Here is a 19,827-nt window from a genome sequence, read left to right as displayed (position 1 = left end):
TATGCAAATTAAGTCATTATTAACATAATCAATATCTTCCTGTGTTTCTCTCGTTGTCAATTACCAATGTCACAAGCTTTAATTGTCCTATTATTGAATGCAGCTGATTTATAGAATTTCTCCATAAATTATGCAAATTACATCAATATTTGCATAATTGTCACATAATTATACTAGAAAGGCCAATATTTGCTTTGGAGCAAATACAGCGATGGGTTCACCACATTTTACGACATGGCAGGGAAAGAATGGGAAACACAAGGGAAAACAATGATTTACATTGATATAACTATAATATGAAGTAAAATACAACTAAAACAACAGTTGGATAGCTATTCCCTACTTTATTGGTTAGGATTTTTAATTGCATAATGCAAACTGTTGATTTTCAAAATAAAAAAAAAACGTCCATGCCCGGCATTCCAATGCTGGAGCAGGAAAGCTTGAAATACCTACCAAAACACTTGAATACAGACATACTGTCAGTATGGAAATGCTTCTGTGCAGGTGTTAATCAAGTTAAATCCCAACAGCCAATCAGCAAGAAGTATAGAGGAAAGCTGCATGCCTATTGGTTGATGCCCTGCATTCCACTGTGATGACTCATGGCCAAACGTGGTAAACAAGGCAGACTAACACAGTAATACATTTGCTATAACACAGCCAAAAAACTCAAATAAAACCATTCTAAAAGCCTGTATCACAATAATTTAAAAAACGCCTAGGGGTATTTGCCCACTGTACCTCCATACCAAATTTCAGGACCTTAGGCCCTAAAATGAAGAAGCTGAATCCATTTAAAGATATGGCAGGAGGAGGAGAAGGAGGAGGAGAAGAAACATCAGAAAAAGCAATATGGTTTCACCACACCACGAAGTGGTGTGGTGAACCCATAATTAGGCATCACGTCAGCTACCTACATACCAAAAATCACGACGATCCGTCAACCGGTTCTTGAGTTATCCCCTTTTGAATATTTTCAAGAATTTATTCCTGCAGTTCCAGAGCAAGCCGCTAGGGGGCCTAAACTCACGTCACTTCTTCCCCAGCACAAGAGCTACCTACCATCAAAATTTCATCACCATAGCATGTCTAGATCATGAGATATCAAAACCGGAAGTTCAGCTGCAGTACCATAACAAGCCGCTAGGGGGTCCAAAATCTAATCACTTTGAGGTCTCATCAAGATCTACCCACCTACCAAGTATCAAGACAATCCATCAAGGCCTTCTTAAGTTATCGCGTTGACAGACAGACACACACACACACACACACACACACACACACACACACACACATACACGAACGCCCCTGAAAACATAACCTTCTTGGCGAAGGTAAAAATGTTATGAAATGATATTGGATAGGACGATTGGAATGGTTAGGTAAGAGATATGTAGGGAATTTTTAGAAAGCATATTGCATATATCAAGTTCCTTGTAAGCTGGTTTATTTCACCCCTCTATGGAATTGCGAGATGGACTAGTCCTGTGGTGGAAAGACCAGTTTTGCAACAGTTGCCAGGTTGATGCCAGTTGTCAAGGAGAAGTAGTCTCTTCACTTCACATTTTACATGTCAAAGGTTCTGAATGCAGATCAGATGCAGCAGTAGGAGCAAATACAACACACTCTATTACGTCGGTGAAGGTTAGGCATCCAGGTAATAAGATACTAGTACACACAAAAAAAAACAGTTACTCAAGCAACTTATAAGATCATATGCAGTTGCTTGAGTCACTGTTTTTTGGCCTCGCTTTATTAGTGGTTTGTCCCAGTTAAGAATCGGCATGGCCTGGATCCCAGCTGTCTTTGGTTGCAGCTTGACCAGACTGAATTAAGCTGGCAAGCCTGGAATCCAGGCTAGGATGTGCCTCACAACATGTGGTTTTGTAGTCTCTAACAGACTTCTTTGGAGCTGGAAAATAGTAGAAATTTGTCAAACAGCTAAAAGATACATATAAATAATATGTCTTCTGGAGACATTTTACCTGGAGAAAAAGAAAAAATTATATTTAGAGACCTAGAAGCTTTTTGCTCTTATCGTCTGTTACTATCTATTCTCTGTGTGCTTTTACCTAAGCAGGTTTGTTATGTTTGCTTTAGTGTATTTATGTTGGTGTGGTCGAGTGAAGTTCTATTTAGGACGAGTGTGTGTGTGTATTTATTTGGATACGCCGCTGCCAACATAACAAAACTGATTCAGTTCCACAGGCGACAGCCATAAAGACGTTTTGAAGTAACCCTGGTCTGGACATAGCCTACACAATTCACAGGTGAGTTGATTTAAAAGCGCGCAGGTCGTAATGTAAGGTTATAGCCCCAGGCATGTTCGTTCTTGGAAAAGGGAGTGTGTTCAAGGGAATTGGGAACCAATGTCTGCACCTAGTTTTTGTGGGGGTGGAGGGGTGCCTTTGAAAGAGGGTACAGTATGTTTTGTGCTATTTTCGTATGCCTAAGCCAAGAACTAGTGCTACCATTTTCAGTGTAAATCCTTAACGGAGGGGGTCCTAAATTTACCACTGTGCCGTGAGGTTCTCACCTACCTTTATTTTTGAGGTTGAAAGGTACAGTGTTAAGGATACTGTTATGTTAACATCTGTGTACATAATGTCACTAGGGTCCATAATATTGCCACCTTGAGAAATAGTGTGCTTAAAAAGTTAAAGATATTTCTACTGCAACATACCCTAGGTACGTACATTTGATGATTGTGTGAAGGAGTGCATACCAAAAGTATGTTGTAGTAAAAATATCTTTAAGCACACTACCGGTATTTCTCAAGGTGGCGATATTATGGACCCTGGTGATATTATGGACACAGATGTTAGCACTGCCACAATAATTGCCACAGTAAATGATGTCTTTGTGCTATGTGTGACCCTATATTGATTGAGTTTCTGTTTGAATGTTTAGTGGGTGAGCCATTGTTAGGGCCCAGTAAAGCATGGAAGAAGAAGCTTACTTCAATGTCTAGCTTATCACAGTCTGTTATTTTGACTTTAAAGGGGCATTATGTAACATTTCTGTACCTAAAATGGAAATATTCTTATTTTGATAAATACTTGTTTGATTATAACTTACTTCCACTTTTCAACATATTAGTTCAATTATCTGACATATATGCTTGACAGAGCACAAGAGGCACACTCAATTTGTGGTACCACCACAAACTACCACAAGGTAAACAAACATGGCTGACATCTTGTTTTCCTGCTTGAAAACACATGTATAAGGCGTCATATTTGGCACCCTTATGTCCTAAATGGGCTTTCTTATTTGCAATGGAGTAGTGTTGATTCAACTTAATTTGTAAAGAAAGAAGCAGAAAAGTTACATTTTGTATTGTCCCCAATTTTACATAATGCTGCTTTAATGGACTAAAACGTCCTTGAAATGCATGACAGGTCAGTGCTAATGTGACACCTGTCAGACCTTTTACCCCCAGTTGTATCCAGTAAATCGCCTATGCCATATGGCATTCCTGGGCCAGGGTGGTGCAAAAATGACAAAATCCACAAAATATTTTTCAGCAGTAGCCCTCCTACCAGCTTGTTTAGATAAGCCCACCCCTTGGGAAATACCTGGTATAACCAGATTTTTTTTTTTTTGGTGTCAGGACAACTCGGCACCTGGGACAACTCGGCCCCTGGCCATTTGGGACAACTCGGCACCAACCCCAGGACAAGTCGGCCCCATAATTTCTCAACAAATCATCAATATTTTGGGCTCCGAGAATTAGTAGCCTCCTGACAATAATCTTAACTTCATTCTTTTCTGAGACATGTTATTCTTTTTGTGATGACGGACTTGACCGCGCCACTCAAAGAGTTAAATTACGAGTAAACTCACGGGGTCATACAAAATGTACTATGTATAAGTATTTTCATGCCCGCCCGCCGAAAACATACGAGGATACAATTATAAAAGAACGTTGAACATTTACCACTACATGCTTCACGATTCCATGAAGTCTCTTTATCAATATAAATTGTAAGTCTAGCCGTTTCTTGGATCGGCACGCTTTAGATTACTCGGACGGGCCGCGCCGACATAGCGCCGCTAGCGCCAGGGGCGTTACGCTAGCGGCGCAGGCCAAGTCCGTTGTCGCCATAAGAAATACTACTGTATGTCACTGAGACTCAGAAAAAAGTTAAAATCAGAGTCAGGAGGCTTCTAGATCGATAACAGTTACAATTTTTTGACCCAAAATTCATATTATTTGCTGAGAAATTATGGGGCCGACTTGTCCTGGGGTTGGTGCCGAGTTGTCCTGAATGGCCAGGGGCCGAGTTGTCTCAGGGGCCGAGTTGTCTTGGAATCTAACCAGATTCCCACATCGGGTTTGGTAGGGTTAGGGCTGGTCACAACAGTTCACAAGTGGTTTTCAATTGAACAAGCTGGGTTTAAAGCAGCTGGTTTAAAGGACATCAGAAGTTCATAATTAATAGTTCTATGTCGTTCTTTGTAAAATGGCCCTGTGATGACTTCTAGAAGTGACTACTCTGCAAGAATTCGGAACAGTCTGAACACAAATTGACTTTCACAGAGCTGACATCAAGTTCGAATTACAAGAAACAATGTGCACAAATTGATCTGTAGGCTTACATTAAAACATAATTCTGTTGGAAATCATCGAAAAAATTCCGTCTGTAGGCACGGTTAGAAGCTGTGAGACGAGCCCCAGACTGGGGTCACCGTGCGAGGAGGGTCACCGGAGGGTAGGGCAAGCTACGTTTTCCGTGCTACAGACAACAAAACACAGGTAGGTACATGTGTAAATACTTGTACATGCTACTAGTTAGTCGACCGCCGTAGTTGTGACCGCTTTGTGGTGCTTTGCACACGTGCACATACCTTCTATACATCGCCCTTTGATGGTTTTAACACTTTAAAGTCTCCGTTTGAACTTTTAACTCGGCCACAACACTCCCTAAAATGCCTTCAAGTCACGTAGAAGGGCGGACAAAACGATGTACCAAGAAAACCCTCAAGGGTTCTATAACGATATTGTCTCGCAGGTATTTGTAATAAGATTTATATGTTTTCAAAATGGGAATGGGTTACTCAAGACAGCTGCAAAAACACTTAAAACCCAGGCCGTTTCACTCTGAGATAAGGTTGGTCACAACCTCCTTAGGCCTTAAGAACAACAACAACTCATGTAATATTTATAAGCAGAGCTCCAGCATACCAGTAGTTGTCAGGACGGGGGCTGAAGTCAAATGATTGATTGATACAATGATAGTAATGATAATTAGGACCAGCCAGGTACGCCCAGGCCTGGATACGCCCATTAATAATCATATGATGTTACAATTGTCTTTGTTGCATTGTATTGTCTGGAATAATAGATGCAAAAATGATATTATGATGTAAGAGAGTTATGCACGACTGCCCTCAAAATTTATTGGTCTCGTCCATTGAATATAACTTTATCAAAAGAAAGGTTAAGTGCATGATTGGACAAATACATTCGGCTCGACACACATACATTGTATACACCTGTCCAGTTGTTGTGTATTTTAATGGACTGCACGCGTAATATGATAAGGTAGAGTTTGGTATTGACGAATTGTGTGCCAGCTTTGTGCCAGTGTTTTGGGTAGCTGATTTGTTTGAGCTTCTGCCGTCTGTCCAGACAGAGTAGGTTGACAGCACTGGGGAAAGATTGACAGGCAGAATGACAGGAGGGCAAAAGGACAGACAGAGTTAAACGTGAAAGTCTCATACATGTAGCAAGAGCCAGCAGGAATTGTTCACATGGGGGAATTCAGGAAGCTGAGAATTAAATGAGGGTACCCTCAATACTAGTCTGAAATTGCCTAGTATGTTTTTTTTTTCCGGGAGGTTTTATAAAATACCTTACCCCCACCTGTACCTATAAAAAGAATTACATGTAGAGCTTTTCTTACTTTCCTTTGAATTTGTAGAATTTGTAGATATCAGACATGGACGGGGAGTCGTGTGTGACTAAGATGGCGGTCTGGACTCCCATGACAAAATGTCGCGAGAATCGCAAGAAGTACAAGCGGAAGTACCGGCTCCGGAAGGATATGGAAACGATCGAGTACACCGCCGGAATGAAGTCATGCCGAGCATGTAAGTAAAACCTCAAGACAAGTGTTGATCTGCACCGTGATATACATGTATGACGTTATAATGTACCTAAAACTTGTCAGAAATTATCAAGAAGAAAAATACCACATATTCACATTCAAAGTTACAATGTAGTGTTGACACAACGGCGTGGTTTGAGATTAGGTTGACAATGGGATTTATGAGTTCAAGATTTATGAGTTCAAGATTTACATTGTTTACGGGTATGTTTGTGTGAAAACAATCTTGATTTGCTAGGTAATAAACGTTAATAACCCTAGCCTCTTGATCTTAACTTTTCAGGTGCCAAACGCCCTGCAGAGGAACAGAACTGTAAGTGACAGTTACTTCTGTGTAAAAAAGTATTGTTTTGATTGGTTGCATCGTGAGTTTGTGTGTTTCAAGTCAGAGTATTGTGATAAAGGTCACAGAATGTAGCTGGGAGACAGCAGGATGTAGCCCCGAATATTACTAAATTCACAAAAATCAAAATACTTCCTGAGAGTCTAAAATCTCCAATTTCTTGAAGTTTGTGATATGTTCTATAGTCTTTGTTCAGAATCTTTCCCGCCCTCTTCCAGTTGAGATTTCGAACATCGCTGAAGTGTTCCTCAGCAAGCTGACAGTCCTAAAGTCACGCGTGGATAGAGAATGTGTCACAGAATCTACCAAGACATTCAGCATTTACTACAAGGATCAAACTGTAAGAAATTGGCTGTTACCTCTGGGTATTGAAGTACATTGTAGTATTTTGGTTGTCTGTCTCTCTGTTTTTTATTGCTTCGGTTGCATGGTGGTTGGGAGGCGATTTTGACAAGTGATTGACAGGATCACTAAGCCTGAAGGTGACCAAGCATGCACCCATTAGGGAATCTGAAATATTTGACTTTTGCTCGAATAATTTTAAGACAAGGTAAATTCACTTTATGAAGTACGTGACTGTCTATATCTTATTGTGATAATATGTTTATTACAACTATGCAGAAAATACATTTATTACAACTATGCAGAAAATTGTACATCCATGAACATCATGGAGGTCTTGTTGGTTTCATCGTCAAATGTCTGCCGTAGTGTCTAGAATGCTATCTGCATATCTTTTCAGCCTGTGTTGGATCTAGAATGCAGTACAGAAGATATTGCTAAGGGATGGGTCACTGGAATACAGCATCTGATGCGCGCTCGGAGGAAAGAGACTATCATGGACAAGCGCAAAAGGTACAACATACAAATTAAATACTAGCACAAGGAATTAAAAAAATAACATATCCATCTAACTTGTAGTACTCATCGTCAATATGTTGAACATTATACGCTGTCAGTCAAATTTCCAAACCAATGCCCTGTCGGGTAGTTTAAGGACTCACAGTTTTCATACACTTTTGAAGGGGCCCCTAGGAACTCCCTGTGGCTGCCAGGATATTTTGGAGCTGGTGGTGGCCCTGGGTGATTTTGATTCTCCCTTACAGTTGTAGTGCCTGTTACAATCATTATGCAATTCTCACATTGTACCTGTTACAATAGTTGTGCAATAAACTTCGACTTAGTCCCGGCAGAGGATGAGTGTCAATGTTTTCATGATTAAACTAGGTTAATACGACTTCAAGAGCCCGAAAATTAATCATCATGGCATTGTTTTGAAAGTGCACCTAATAGTATTTATTTTCACATATGCCGTAATTGTAGGTGGATTTCGGAGTACTTTCACAAGGGAAAGAACACAGACGATCGTCTGGAGTCCAAAGAAGCCAAAGCCGTCCTGGCACAGATGAACATCCAGATAAAGGAATCTCAGATCGACACAGTCATCAAGGTACTTCCTTAATTCTTTTGATGTGCAAGTAGTTTTTATGGATGACATGAGCGAAAAAAAAAGAAAATTCAAATTGTTTTGTCCGGTGGTCAACAGTGGTCAACATGCCGAAAATGGTTTGGAGACCATCAGGAATCCAGCAAACTTGAGGCACAATGGTTTGTGTTTGATCACAAATGTATCCAATCTGCATCCAATGCATCCAATCCAACCCAGTGTCAGGCTTTTAGGTAGAATTTTTTTGGTGGGTGTCCATATTTTTTATTGTATGCTATCCACAGTGAAGACGCACGGTGAGCAAGCTTTTTAGGGGGGCTTTTTAAAATTCACAATGCTCTCAAACACTACTTTACTGCATTTTGAGGTGCAAATTTGAGTTTTTTTCCTCCAGTAAACCATCATTTTTGTATTTATAGTAAGGCTGAAGGGAGGTATGTGTGCATGGCAGGGATTGGGAGTGGAAAAATAGGGTGTCTTTAGGGTGTCCTACCAAAAAGTAGGGCGTCCAATTTCTTATTATTTTCAGTACAGGGCGTCCAAAAGACACCCTGGACACCCCCCAGCTAAAAGCCTGCCCACTTGCTGCCCATGATGGTACAGCTAGCCATTTTGCTAGAATTTCTAGTTAATTGAGGTCTTACATCTACAAGGACAGGTAATACTGTTGCATACAAGAATAATAAAGATCTGTTTGGTTGTGATATCATGTTTTGTCACCTCAATTCTCTTATGACCTCAAAATCTGAAAATAAAAGAATCTTTTTTTTGGCCCACCTTGTTTTTTTCCGCCCTATTGCATTAAATTTTATAAAATTTGATTTTATCTACTGTACAATGATATATATAAATGATTGTTAGAATTCTTTTTAAAGTATGAAAAATCAGTGCCCGATCCTTTGTTTTACACATTATATTTTCAGTTTGTCTCTTCTGGCAGAATTGAATGTCTATTTTCTGTTGATAACGTTTTCTTTTTAGAAACTGGACAAAGACCAGACTGGGACATTAAACTTGGACGAGTTCACCCAATTTTATAACATCATGACGGCCAGACGGGAGGTGGAGGAACTGTTTGATAAGTATGATATTTTCTGTTGATGATATTTGTGGTGCTGTATTTATTAGCGATTCCACAAATACTAAGGATAGCAGGGCTCGGAATTCATTTTTGGGAATAGGACCTGGTGCTCTGGTGCATCCAACCTAAACAATAAATTATTGGGCAAATAAAACATTTTTGGCTGCACCATATACATGTACATGTAAAAATGTGAGCATGTCATCGAAAGAAAAGTAACCATAAGAAATGATTTTACTATTTCACTGACACTTAGATGTAAAGATATGCTGTATACTACTACATGTAATACAGTATTATACATTTAACATCTTTACATATGTAAACCAGCGAAAATATTTGGGGAAAAAATTAGGTGCACATGTACCCAGTATTTTGAGCCCTGGATAGGAAGAGGAAGTACATTGTAGTGAACATGAACTTCAAGGCAAATGTACATGTAAAAATAATGCAATTGAAAAATCAATCATTCACAATATACCAGACATGACCTATCAACAACAACAGATGACGTGTGTACAGTTTTATGTTTTCTTCTTGTTACTAAGGGATTGGAGTCATTGTACGTTTTTACCACCCTGTGTATTGCCATGTAAATGAGGATGTTTCTTTGAATAATTGAACTAATTAGATGGACGAGTGATGGCCCTGACCAGGCATCACATGTTCCCAGGTATGCTGTGGACGGAGAAAACATGAAGGTGCACGAGTTGATGGAGTTTCTAGCCCAGGAACAGAAGGTACACAATGATTATATCTTACGGTACACCACTTACATCATGAACATCATGAAACAAAGAGACGATTGGAGAAACCAGTTTTGCAGCATGTTCGACACCTCTTACACGTACACAACTTGAGAAATTGAGAAGTGTGGTGTAAATTCAGACTGAACAAGATTTCAAAAAAGTCGACCCAGGTCGTATGTTTTTTTTTTCAATCTTAAATTGCTTAGCGTTCGACCATGTCTTAAGTTGCTTAGCAGTTGACCATGTCTTGAAGTGCTTAGCATTTGACCATGTCTTAAAGCGCATAGCAAATCACCATGTTCATGCCAATTTCCATGCAGTCAAAGTTGCCGGTGTGGTCTAGAGGCCTGTGCACTCTGCTACCTTTACTTTAGTAACTGTCTTTTCGGATGGAGACGTAAAGCTGAAGCAAAAAAGCATTGCACTGTTAGCAAACAAAAAGCACCATGCTGTCATATCTGTATAGCTGGTATATGTAACCGCCCTTAGGCGTAACGCACCAGCTTTGCAGGCATGCGGCAGCTGGCGATATTTCACCGAACGACCCTTGTCCGAGCTCACCTGCTTTACCTTTACTTCGATGCTTCAGTTTTATTTGTACAGTCATGTACTTGCAACACACACACAGACCATGTATTTTTAACTTGTCCAGGTTACAACTGACCTCAAGGGCTGCCACCAGCTCATAGAGAAGTTTGAGCCCAACTCTGAACTGAAGAAGAACAACTTGCTGAGTCTAGAAGGTGAGATACTTGATACTTGAAAGTGGGGTCGTGTGGCATAGCGGTAGCATCTTCGGCCCAGACTCGAAAGGGCAAGGGTTTGAATCCTGCCCCATTCCACCAATCTTGTGCCCTTGGGAAAGGCACTTTACACGACTTTCCTCACTTCACTCAGGTGTAAATGAGTACCTAGCTTCGGTTAGGGATGTCCCTCGGATAGGACGTTAAATGGAGGTCCCGTATTTGGGGAGAGCCACACCCAACACACGTTAATAAACCCACCTAACATATCGAAAAGAGTAGCAGGGGACCTTCACGGTGTGAGTGGTTCAAACCTTACTGTCTGGTTTCGGGGTTGACATCTTTGAAGAGGTGATAGTCACCTGTTTTGTCAATCCTTCCACAAATGTGATAAATTGTAATAAAATAAAAGAAATTAAAAAAAATTAAAAAGTAATTCAGCGTGATACGTAACCGGCTCTCAAAATTTAGCATAGAGCATTGTCAGGACCCCCCCATGCAGGCCCTCACAATTTGTGTTCTTTTTTGCCAGGCTTTACCCTGTACCTGGAGTCAGACGAGGGTGACATCTTCAACCACACTCACGACGAAGTCTACCAGGACATGACCCAGCCGCTAAGTCACTACTTCATCGCTTCTTCACACAACACCTACCTCCTGGAGGACCAACTCCGCGGACCAAGTAGTAAAGAAGGATACATCAGAGTTCTGCTGAAGGTTTGTCAGACCTACATAATAGCCTGGGTACCATTGTATTTGACTCCCATACTCGCTCCCTAACAAATGTTTCTTAGTTTATACTAAATTTACTGGATTTAGACTCTTGTCACCATATATATATGAATGTGTTTGAGTTTAAAGCATTAACAGAGCAGGTTATATGCGAAGGTGAACATTGTGCACTTGCTTTGCAAAATGTTACCTAATTCAAGTTCATTTTGTGTGTGACTGTGTCCCACGTGTCATAAAGGAGTTGAAAATGAATTACATTTTATAATAGATTGCCCAACCTATGATGAAAACCGACGAAAATTGTTACAATATTTTTATATCAAGGACATTATACAGAGTGTATATCTGTGTATAATGACTCCTTGATTATATGTAAGACCGATGTAACGCTACCCCATACAAAGACAGAGATATTCAATATGCTACATTATGTCCTGTCAATATACTAGTATCCACTTAATATGTGTAGGCCAATTTTTACACAATTCACTGACAAAACAAGAAAATGTAATAAATTCCTGACACAATATATTACTATCAATAGAGTTAGATTAGTATAATTTGTGTCTCTTTATTGTATTTATGAAAGTGGACCAGATTCTTAGTACATGTACAGTTAGTATAGAACTGTTAGATATTACTGTTAGATATTTTTAGCATTACCAACTACATGTTAGCATCACCAAGTATGTGTATTTTGCCATATGATGTATCCGCTACATTCTGTTGCGTAATAAAGTTCTTCTTCTTCTGTCTTCTGCAGGGCTGCAGGTTCCTGGAGCTGGACTGCTGGGATGGAGACGACGGAGAGCCTGTTATTTACCATGGCTACACCTTCACCTCTAAAGTCCTGTTCAGAGAAGTCATAGAGGCGATTGGACGTTACGCTTTCAAGGCCTCTAGGTATTAGCAACAGCTTCTTCTTAGAGAAATTCTCAGCAAAAATACAGAGCAGGAAAGAGAATTAACTTCACGTTTTTGATGATTATCGATAGACTTCATTATTGGAGTTAGCAAATATTTTCTTACAAAGTGATGCTTTGACGACGACACTACATCCAACCAATGACTTGACATAGGTTCTTCAATTGTTGTCAGTTTTGTTAGATTTTTTTATACTACAGTGTTATTTTATACCAGCAACAAGAACATGCAGTGCAGACCTATACAAACTCCTTTAAACTGTTCTTGTTTTCTTTTACACAACCAAACTTGTCTTACCTTGCTTATGTTTCAGTGTCTATCAGGTACCTTTCTCAGAGCTTCTGACTGGAGTTCTGCTTCTCGCCCCTATGTCCTATACTCTACCAACCTGATGAAAGTATTTTCAGATATATAGTAGAGGGGATTCGTTCCTCAAGCTAACCGACATCTTGCACACGCAGTCGACCCTCAGTAAGACACCTGGAGCCGCATAGTTCCCGTTTAGAACTTTTATTCAGCCTGTCACAAGTATTTTCAGATGTTCTTTTTTTCACAAACCTCAGGTACCCAGTGTTCCTGTCCCTGGAGAACCACTGCAGTGTGGCCCAGCAGCGAGTCCTGGCCGCACATCTGGTCAACATCCTGGGGGACTCCCTGTGTAACATCCCCGCCACACCCAACATGCAGGAACTGCCCTCTCCGCATCGGCTGCGCGAGAAAATCATCGTCAAGGTATGTTCTAAAAAATTGTGGGTTTAAAACTGGAACCGAATAATGATGAACAGTTGTTTTATGCATTTCTTTCTTCTTTTGTCTGCGACATTTGATACGAAATACAGTCAAACCTGTCCAAGCCAGACACTCAGGGGACCGAAGAATAGTGGTCACCTTGGACAGGTGGTCTCCTTGAAGAGGGTCGCCTCACAACATGACTGAGACATAACTGGTTTCCATGTAAAGATGTTTTCATGTCAAATCCTGTAAGCATCTTCAGTTCTGTGGTGAATGCATGTGGGGAGGGTTTACATTGAAAAAACATCATCCAGCAGTCAAGGCAAACTGGCTGGTTTCTCAATAATTTCTCATTAGTTATCATCAATATTACAATAATCAGCACGATCAAAATAATGTGGTCACCATGGGCAAGTATCAGGCCTTGAGTGGACCCAACTCAGGGCGGTCGCAATCGCGTTGGCCAGGTGGTCACTTTGGATAGGTCGCTTAATGCTTGCATCAATGGAGAAAATTTTTGGGACTGAGAAAAAGCGGTGACACCTGGCCATGGTGTTGCTTGAAGATGTGTTCACTGAATTGGCAGCTTTGACTGTATCAGCATACTTGTTGGATGAATAAAACTGTAAAAATACAGTGCCAGAATTTAAGTCTTATCGCTGTTCCCAGAACAAGAAGCTGAAACGTAACGTGACAGAAGACGACGTAAGCGACGAAGATGAAGCCGCCGAGACGGAAGATGTGGAGGTACAAGAACGTGTCAAGACGTCCAAAGGCAAAGAAAAGGTATACATGTACTTATAATGTATCCACAATCGATCTATGGTGTATTCCGACATTTACTCTTTTTTCATCTTGACGTGAAATCTCTTCAGATACAAGAATGATGATTGTCCAATGCAGTATAAATGGCCTGTAATGTGGTATGGTGTGGAAATTTGGCTGAGGAGCTATGCTAGCAGGCATGAGATCAAGAGGATACGGGCACCATCCTCGGTATTCTTGGCTAAACATTGTGGCTTTGGTCATTGCATTTTCCTCAATCCACCTTAGTGAAAAATGGGTAGTACTGACTTGGGTTGGTCAGTTCAACAGCGGTGGAAGGAGAGGCATTTGCTTTACTCTCCAAGTACGTGCCCAAGACACAGTGGATGAACAACCCATTGTACCTCAAAAAGGTTTAGGGCCTAGCTATATAGACCTTTACCAGACTTCGGTTGGGGAGGAGAAGGTGGTGAAAGGAGAGGACTAGGCTCCGATTTCCAATAACATATCCTGGGTACCAGATGGTTCTGGTACCTGACTTCAGTTGGGGAGGTAAAAGTCTGTCAAAGGAGTGTACCTGATGGTTCTTGCACCTGACTCCAGTTGGTTACTAATAGGTAAAAGTTGGTCAAAGGAGAGAGATAGGCTCCGCCTTCCAAGAACATGCCATAAGCATGGCAGATTAACAACCCTTTGTCCCTTTTTTTAATGCAGAAAAAGACCATCAAGCTGGCTAAAGAGCTGTCAGATCTTGTCAACATATGCGAAGCGGTACATTTCCACAGCTTCCAGCATTCAAGGGAAAAGGGTAAGAGATTTACATAGGACTAAAGATAATGTGAAATGAATTTTTTACTTTATTCTCGTAGACTCTTTAATTTGTTAATTAGCATTGAATTTGATGAGAAAGCTGAATTTCAGGATACGCAACCATAGCTTTAAGATCAATATCATAGGAATTACCATTGGTAACTGATATCATTTTGAATTTCATTACTAGTATCTTTTTATGTCTAGACATGCCCTACAATATAAGCTCGATCAAGGAGGGGAAAGCCAACGATATGGTGAAAGATGAAGCAGCAGATTTCATTGACCATACCAAACGTCAGCTGGTGAAGATATACCCCTCTGGTGGTAGAGTGGACTCTTCCAATATTGACCCTCACCTGTACTGGTCTGCTGGGTGCCAAATAGGTAAGGTTACTCTGACCCCAAAAGTCCTCAATCAGTCATACAAGTCCTTTTTTCAGTGTTCTGCAATGTTGCAGAATGTCACAATTTAAAAGTTTGTAAAAATGATACTTTATGTAAATGATTTCAGCTTAGTAGAAATTTTTCTATAGCAATAACAACAAGAGAAGTACTAAATTTTGCCGTTACAAACTGTGCTATTTGGGTTTAGAAGCAAGATATGTCACCGAACACCAACTGACCCAGCAACGACCCACTCCTGACTATGGTTGCAGGGAGTTTGGCTAGTGTTTGGTAGGCCATATTCGGGGATGTATGACGGGCTTTAACTTTAAGTCAAAAGACATTTGAAGTCTCCACTCATCAACTAAGATGATGGCAGTGGTAATAATGATAACAACTGTATCTTCCAGTTGCTTTGAACTACCAGACGCCGTGCGATCAGATGGACCTGAACCTGGGACTGTTCCGACAGAACGGAGGATGTGGATACGTGCTGAAGCCAGATGCACTCAGAGATGGTACGGAGGACAGGATCTATAATTGTTCAAATGTTCATCTGTGTTGTTCAACCAGGTTAATGCCATGCAGACTTAGAACTTGTTTCAAAAATGAAGTTTAATAATAATAAAAATATAAATATAATGTGCATCAAATCAGGCCTCGAAATTAACTTCCTATTGTCCCAGCACTGTCCCAAAAATAAATTTCAGTTGTCCCGAAGTGAGGATGAACTGTGTCCAACCTGTTTTTTGGGAAGTATTGTATTACTTCAGCTTGACATCAACTTTATTTTATTTAACTCCATGATTTTACTTAATATGTTCACTCCCAGGCGCACTATGATTGCAGAGTTGACAGGAAATTCGGGGGGACTTTTCCGGATCCAAAAGCTGTGACATGTGCCTGATAAACAAAAGAAGGGCTGACATTCTGATGTTATTTTTCTATTGTCCCAAAAATGTCCCGAAGTGTCTTTTTAGCTGTCCCAGCCTAAGTTTTAGTGGTCAGTGGCCATTGGACCACCTTTAATTTCGAGCCCTGCAAATGAATCAGTAAGTGCCAGGAAGTCTATACTGCCCACCGTCACCTAACAGGAACTATTGTGTAACAATGACGTTTCTTCGGAAAAAGAAAGTTTCATGGAGACGAAATGCTTTGATCAATTTGTAAGTAGTATGTACACATGTATGAGTGCGAGGTTTGGGCGTGTGCATGGCTAAGCCGCCTTGTAGACTTCTCATTTATTTTGCATGTCTCACAACTGTATTATGGATCACATTCCTGAGATATGGAGAAGAGTTAGAGAGAAAGGCTCCTTTCAAACACCTGTTGTTTCTACAGAGCAAACTAGGCTGGACACAGCGAAGAACATCCCCAGCAAGTACAAGAAAACGCTCAAGATCAAGGTACCACAGCTATGATAATATACATGTATGATGTGACATTCTTAGGTTACTGTAAATCACCGTAAAATTAATGTGGGAAATATTTTGCAGTTAAATGTAAATTCCAATGTACATTTAATCCATGGTGTGTGCATGTAACTTTGACACTGTCTTGAGTGAGGACAGTCACTATCAACAGTCTCTAGTTTGGGCTGATTGGGCAAGTAAATTTTTTGGATGCAGTATTATGGCCCAGTGGTGTGTGGTGTGTTAGAGGAAAATTACTTGTTGTTTTCCCATAAAGATAAATGTTGATGCCAGTGAAAAGTATGGCCTTTTGCCAGAAAATTGATTGCAAAGTACCCTGCTAATGCCTTAGCTTACTTGTATACAGAAAAAAAAAATGTCCTCTCTGCATGTAAAAATGCATAAAAATGTTGTTTATTTCAGAATCTATATTTTGGGCAAGTTAAAAGTTGGTTCAGGCAAGTAGAAATGACCATGTACATTTGTACTTGCCCAATAGGGCAAGTGGATTTTTAAAATCTTGTCCTGACTGCTCTGCAGAACTCACCCAACTAGTTCCACCATTCAAAACTTTTAAGCAATCTACTAGGTTCTCCACTACCTCAGACAACTTCACCGTCCAAATTCCTTGTTCGAAATCATTTTACAGTGACAGTTTCTTTCCCCGTACGGCAAAGCTTTGGAATTCCCTCCCAGCCAAGTGTTTCCCACCAACCTACAATTTACAGGCTTTCAAATCAAACGTTCACCGCCATCTCTTGACATAGCCATGTTTCTCTCATATTTCTAGTTCAATGCCGAGAAGTGGTTGTATAGGCTCTGCACTGAACCATTCCATTAAAAAAAAAAAACCCTGAGTTGTTTGGTCCTCTACTGCAGGTGATCAGTGGTTACCAGCTGCCTACCCCTGAAGGCGAGGGTAGTGGCGGCAGTGCGGTGGACCCGTACGTGAAGGTACAGGTCTACGGGGTTCCCGGGGACTGCGCCGAGGACGAGACCGAGGTGGTGAAAAACAACGGTAAACACGCTTGGAAAATAACCTACCATCGTCAAATTAGACCTCATAGTTTTAGTAATTAAGATGTTCAGTTTTATTCTATTCCTCTTTTTTGCACTATGTTCAAAAGTTGTTGCCATACATTGTACCATGTATCTGGTATCCAGTCTATCGTTGGGGCAGGCTCTCTACACCCAGCTCAACAGACCGCCCGGTAGGAGTGTTACGCCTGTGATAGAGTTTGGCACACCAGGAGTTGATTCACCCCATTGTAGAGGGGCTAATCAATCTCCCGTCATGAAAAACCTGCCAGGGAAGCTAGCCGAGGCGGGCACGGAAGAGCTTCAGCAGCCCTGAAGAAAATCCGCCCCAACCGCGATAGACTGGCTATGTACAATTGTCGTTTGTATGCTGCGTACCTAAGCCCACATTTAGATTCAGGGCCGGATTCAAGTCCAGAGCTTTAGGTTCAGTTCAGGACATGTAAGTCCGGACCTAAACCCATGGCATATACAAAATTGCAAGTTGGCAACCTTGCAATGTTGTCTGGGTGAAACTTTGGCCACATAACATGGAGGCCGGTACTTGACGGTGCCCGATGGCAATGTTTTCTTCATTTTGCAGCAAAGATTTTGCAATCTGGAAAGAAAAGGGGTACTATGTGAAATGGTCTTTTATGGTAATAAGTCCGGACTCGGTTCTTGACTTTTAGGTTTTTTAGGACTTGAACCTAAACTTTCTTTAGTTACAAGTCCGGATCCAAGTCCAGTGAACCAGTACGCAGCACTAATTGTCGTGCAATGAAATTTCTTCACTTCTCGCAGGTTTCCACCCAGTGTGGAACAGTGACATGACGTTCCCGCTGACGTTCCCTGACCTGGCCATGCTCAGGTTTGAGGTGAAGGAACATGACAAGTTGAGCGACAGTGAGACCATCGGCCAGTTCTCCCTACCTGTGACCAGCATGCAGCAAGGTGGGTACAGCGTGGCTAGTGGTTTTGATAGCTTCATGAAAGTTCATCTGTGTTGGTAGTTACCTTAAAAGTTTTGTCCCAACACAAAGAATTGTTCTCACCAAGAGCTTTCGACCAGTCACTCTGGTCTTCCTCAGTAGACTGACCCAGTGAGACTTGTCACTTGGCTTCTCTGAAGTGTGTTAATTTGACAAAGTTTGAAACAACAGCCATCAGTTACATCATGTATTTGTACATGCATAATACACATTACTGTGTTTACTGAAGGAAAACATTGTTTTTCCTCAGTTTCTTCCTCTTCTTCTCCAAACAAATAAGGTCAATGACCTGAACCAGAGTCTCTCACCATGGTAACTGGTGTTGGGTTACGTAATGTTGCAAGTGCCATGCAGAACTGAGTTCAAAAGGGGCTGCATGTCACCATATATATGAATGTGTTTGAGTAAGAATAAACAAAGCCATGTGATGGTAAACATAGAACATTTGCTTTGCAAATGTTACCTTTCTGGTTCTTTCTTTAATAAGAATGTTTTTACTTCTAGGGTATCGACATGTTCACCTTCTGAGTAAGGATCAGGAAGACCTGAGTCCAGCAGCACTGTTTATCCACGTCAGTCTCCAGTGAGACATACAACAGTAAACCTTCAACACTAGGATATTGAGATGTTCTTTTTCACATCCAGTAAAGTCTCTTGCCTTGCTTATGTTTTGGTGTCCATCAGACACCTTCCTTAGAGATTCTGACTGGAATTCTGCTTCTTGACGCTATATGTAGCCGACATAATGTAGGTGGCGCTTTTGTACCAAGAACACAATCCCAAACTTGACTTAGTTTGTATCCCCCCTCGTCCCAGTTCATCACTGGGGTTGACTTTCTTATCCAGACCGATTCTTTTAGCCATTTACGTACATATAGTGGCGAGAAGCAGAACTCCAGTCACAAGTTCTGAGGACAGTGTCTGATAGACACCAAAATGTCAGCAAGGTAAGAGACTTTACTGGTTGTGAAAAAAACAAAACGTTAATATCCTTCAACACTAGTGTGAGATCCTAGTCTCTATCAGGCTCCTTGGGATGCAGGAAAAGTCTTGTTAGAGACTACATGTAAGCCTTTAGCAGGGAAGCAAAACAAGCTCTACAAGTGAGGCTGGATCCCAGGCTAGATTGATGTCTACTACCAGTGACATTGACAAAGTAATCATTTTCAACTGCAAACAATTAGTTGCAGTTACTTCTTTACATTAATTCTGAGTAGACCATTCTTCTGAAAGAGCATACACTACATCTAACAATGTTATATACCAGAATACTTGCCAATTTTTTTAAAAACCTTTGCAGTTTTTATTTTTAAAACCTCAAGGAGCTATTGTTCTCCCTTATTAAAACTACAGTTGTACAGGGTTTGACCCATACTAGATTATCTAACCACTGACCTGTGCAAAGATGATGCACCTGTGTCCATGTACTGATAACATGTTAAGTTTATTCCAAGTTTCTGCCTAAAGGCTAATTCAATACAAATAACACGGAAAAAAGAACAGTGAAACAGGGTATAAAAGAAGTATAAAATCTACATAATAAATGGAAATTGTCTGAAACCATGTCTGAAGGGTTT

General features: G+C 40.7%; 1 protein-coding gene across 3 annotated transcripts; it reads left to right on the top strand.

The window, feature by feature from the left end:
- The first annotated feature begins 1,443 nt into the window (after positions 1-1,443).
- LOC109478817 (1-phosphatidylinositol 4,5-bisphosphate phosphodiesterase delta-4-like) lies at positions 1,444-19,182 on the top strand. Of its 3 annotated transcripts, XM_019780630.1 has the most exons (22): positions 1,444-1,660; positions 2,212-2,273; positions 4,654-4,762; positions 5,931-6,099; positions 6,400-6,429; positions 6,678-6,799; positions 7,202-7,314; positions 7,783-7,909; positions 8,888-8,988; positions 9,619-9,727; positions 10,389-10,479; positions 11,012-11,196; positions 11,975-12,114; positions 12,699-12,867; positions 13,537-13,653; positions 14,347-14,440; positions 14,650-14,829; positions 15,240-15,347; positions 16,171-16,235; positions 17,121-17,259; positions 18,063-18,212; positions 18,755-19,182. In XM_019780630.1, exons 4-22 carry the CDS (start codon positions 5,949-5,951, stop codon positions 18,835-18,837), a joined length of 2,274 nt encoding a protein of 757 aa, XP_019636189.1. In that variant the 5' UTR covers positions 1,444-1,660; positions 2,212-2,273; positions 4,654-4,762; positions 5,931-5,948; the 3' UTR covers positions 18,838-19,182. The 3 variants fall into 3 exon arrangements, with proteins under 3 accessions (XP_019636189.1, XP_019636188.1, XP_019636190.1); XM_019780629.1 differs by lacking the exon at positions 1,444-1,660 and having other exon boundaries at positions 2,194-2,273; XM_019780631.1 differs by lacking the exons at positions 1,444-1,660; positions 4,654-4,762 and having other exon boundaries at positions 2,239-2,273.
- Positions 19,183-19,827: the final 645 nt, after the last annotated feature.

Source organism: Branchiostoma belcheri, unplaced genomic scaffold (genome assembly GCF_001625305.1).
Source record: "Branchiostoma belcheri isolate BF01 breed outbred unplaced genomic scaffold, Haploidv18h27 scaffold45, whole genome shotgun sequence".
NCBI classification, from domain to species: domain Eukaryota; kingdom Metazoa; phylum Chordata; class Leptocardii; order Amphioxiformes; family Branchiostomatidae; genus Branchiostoma; species Branchiostoma belcheri.
The sequence above is the reverse complement of the archived record's forward strand: the minus strand, read 5'-3'. Positions and strand labels throughout refer to the sequence as shown.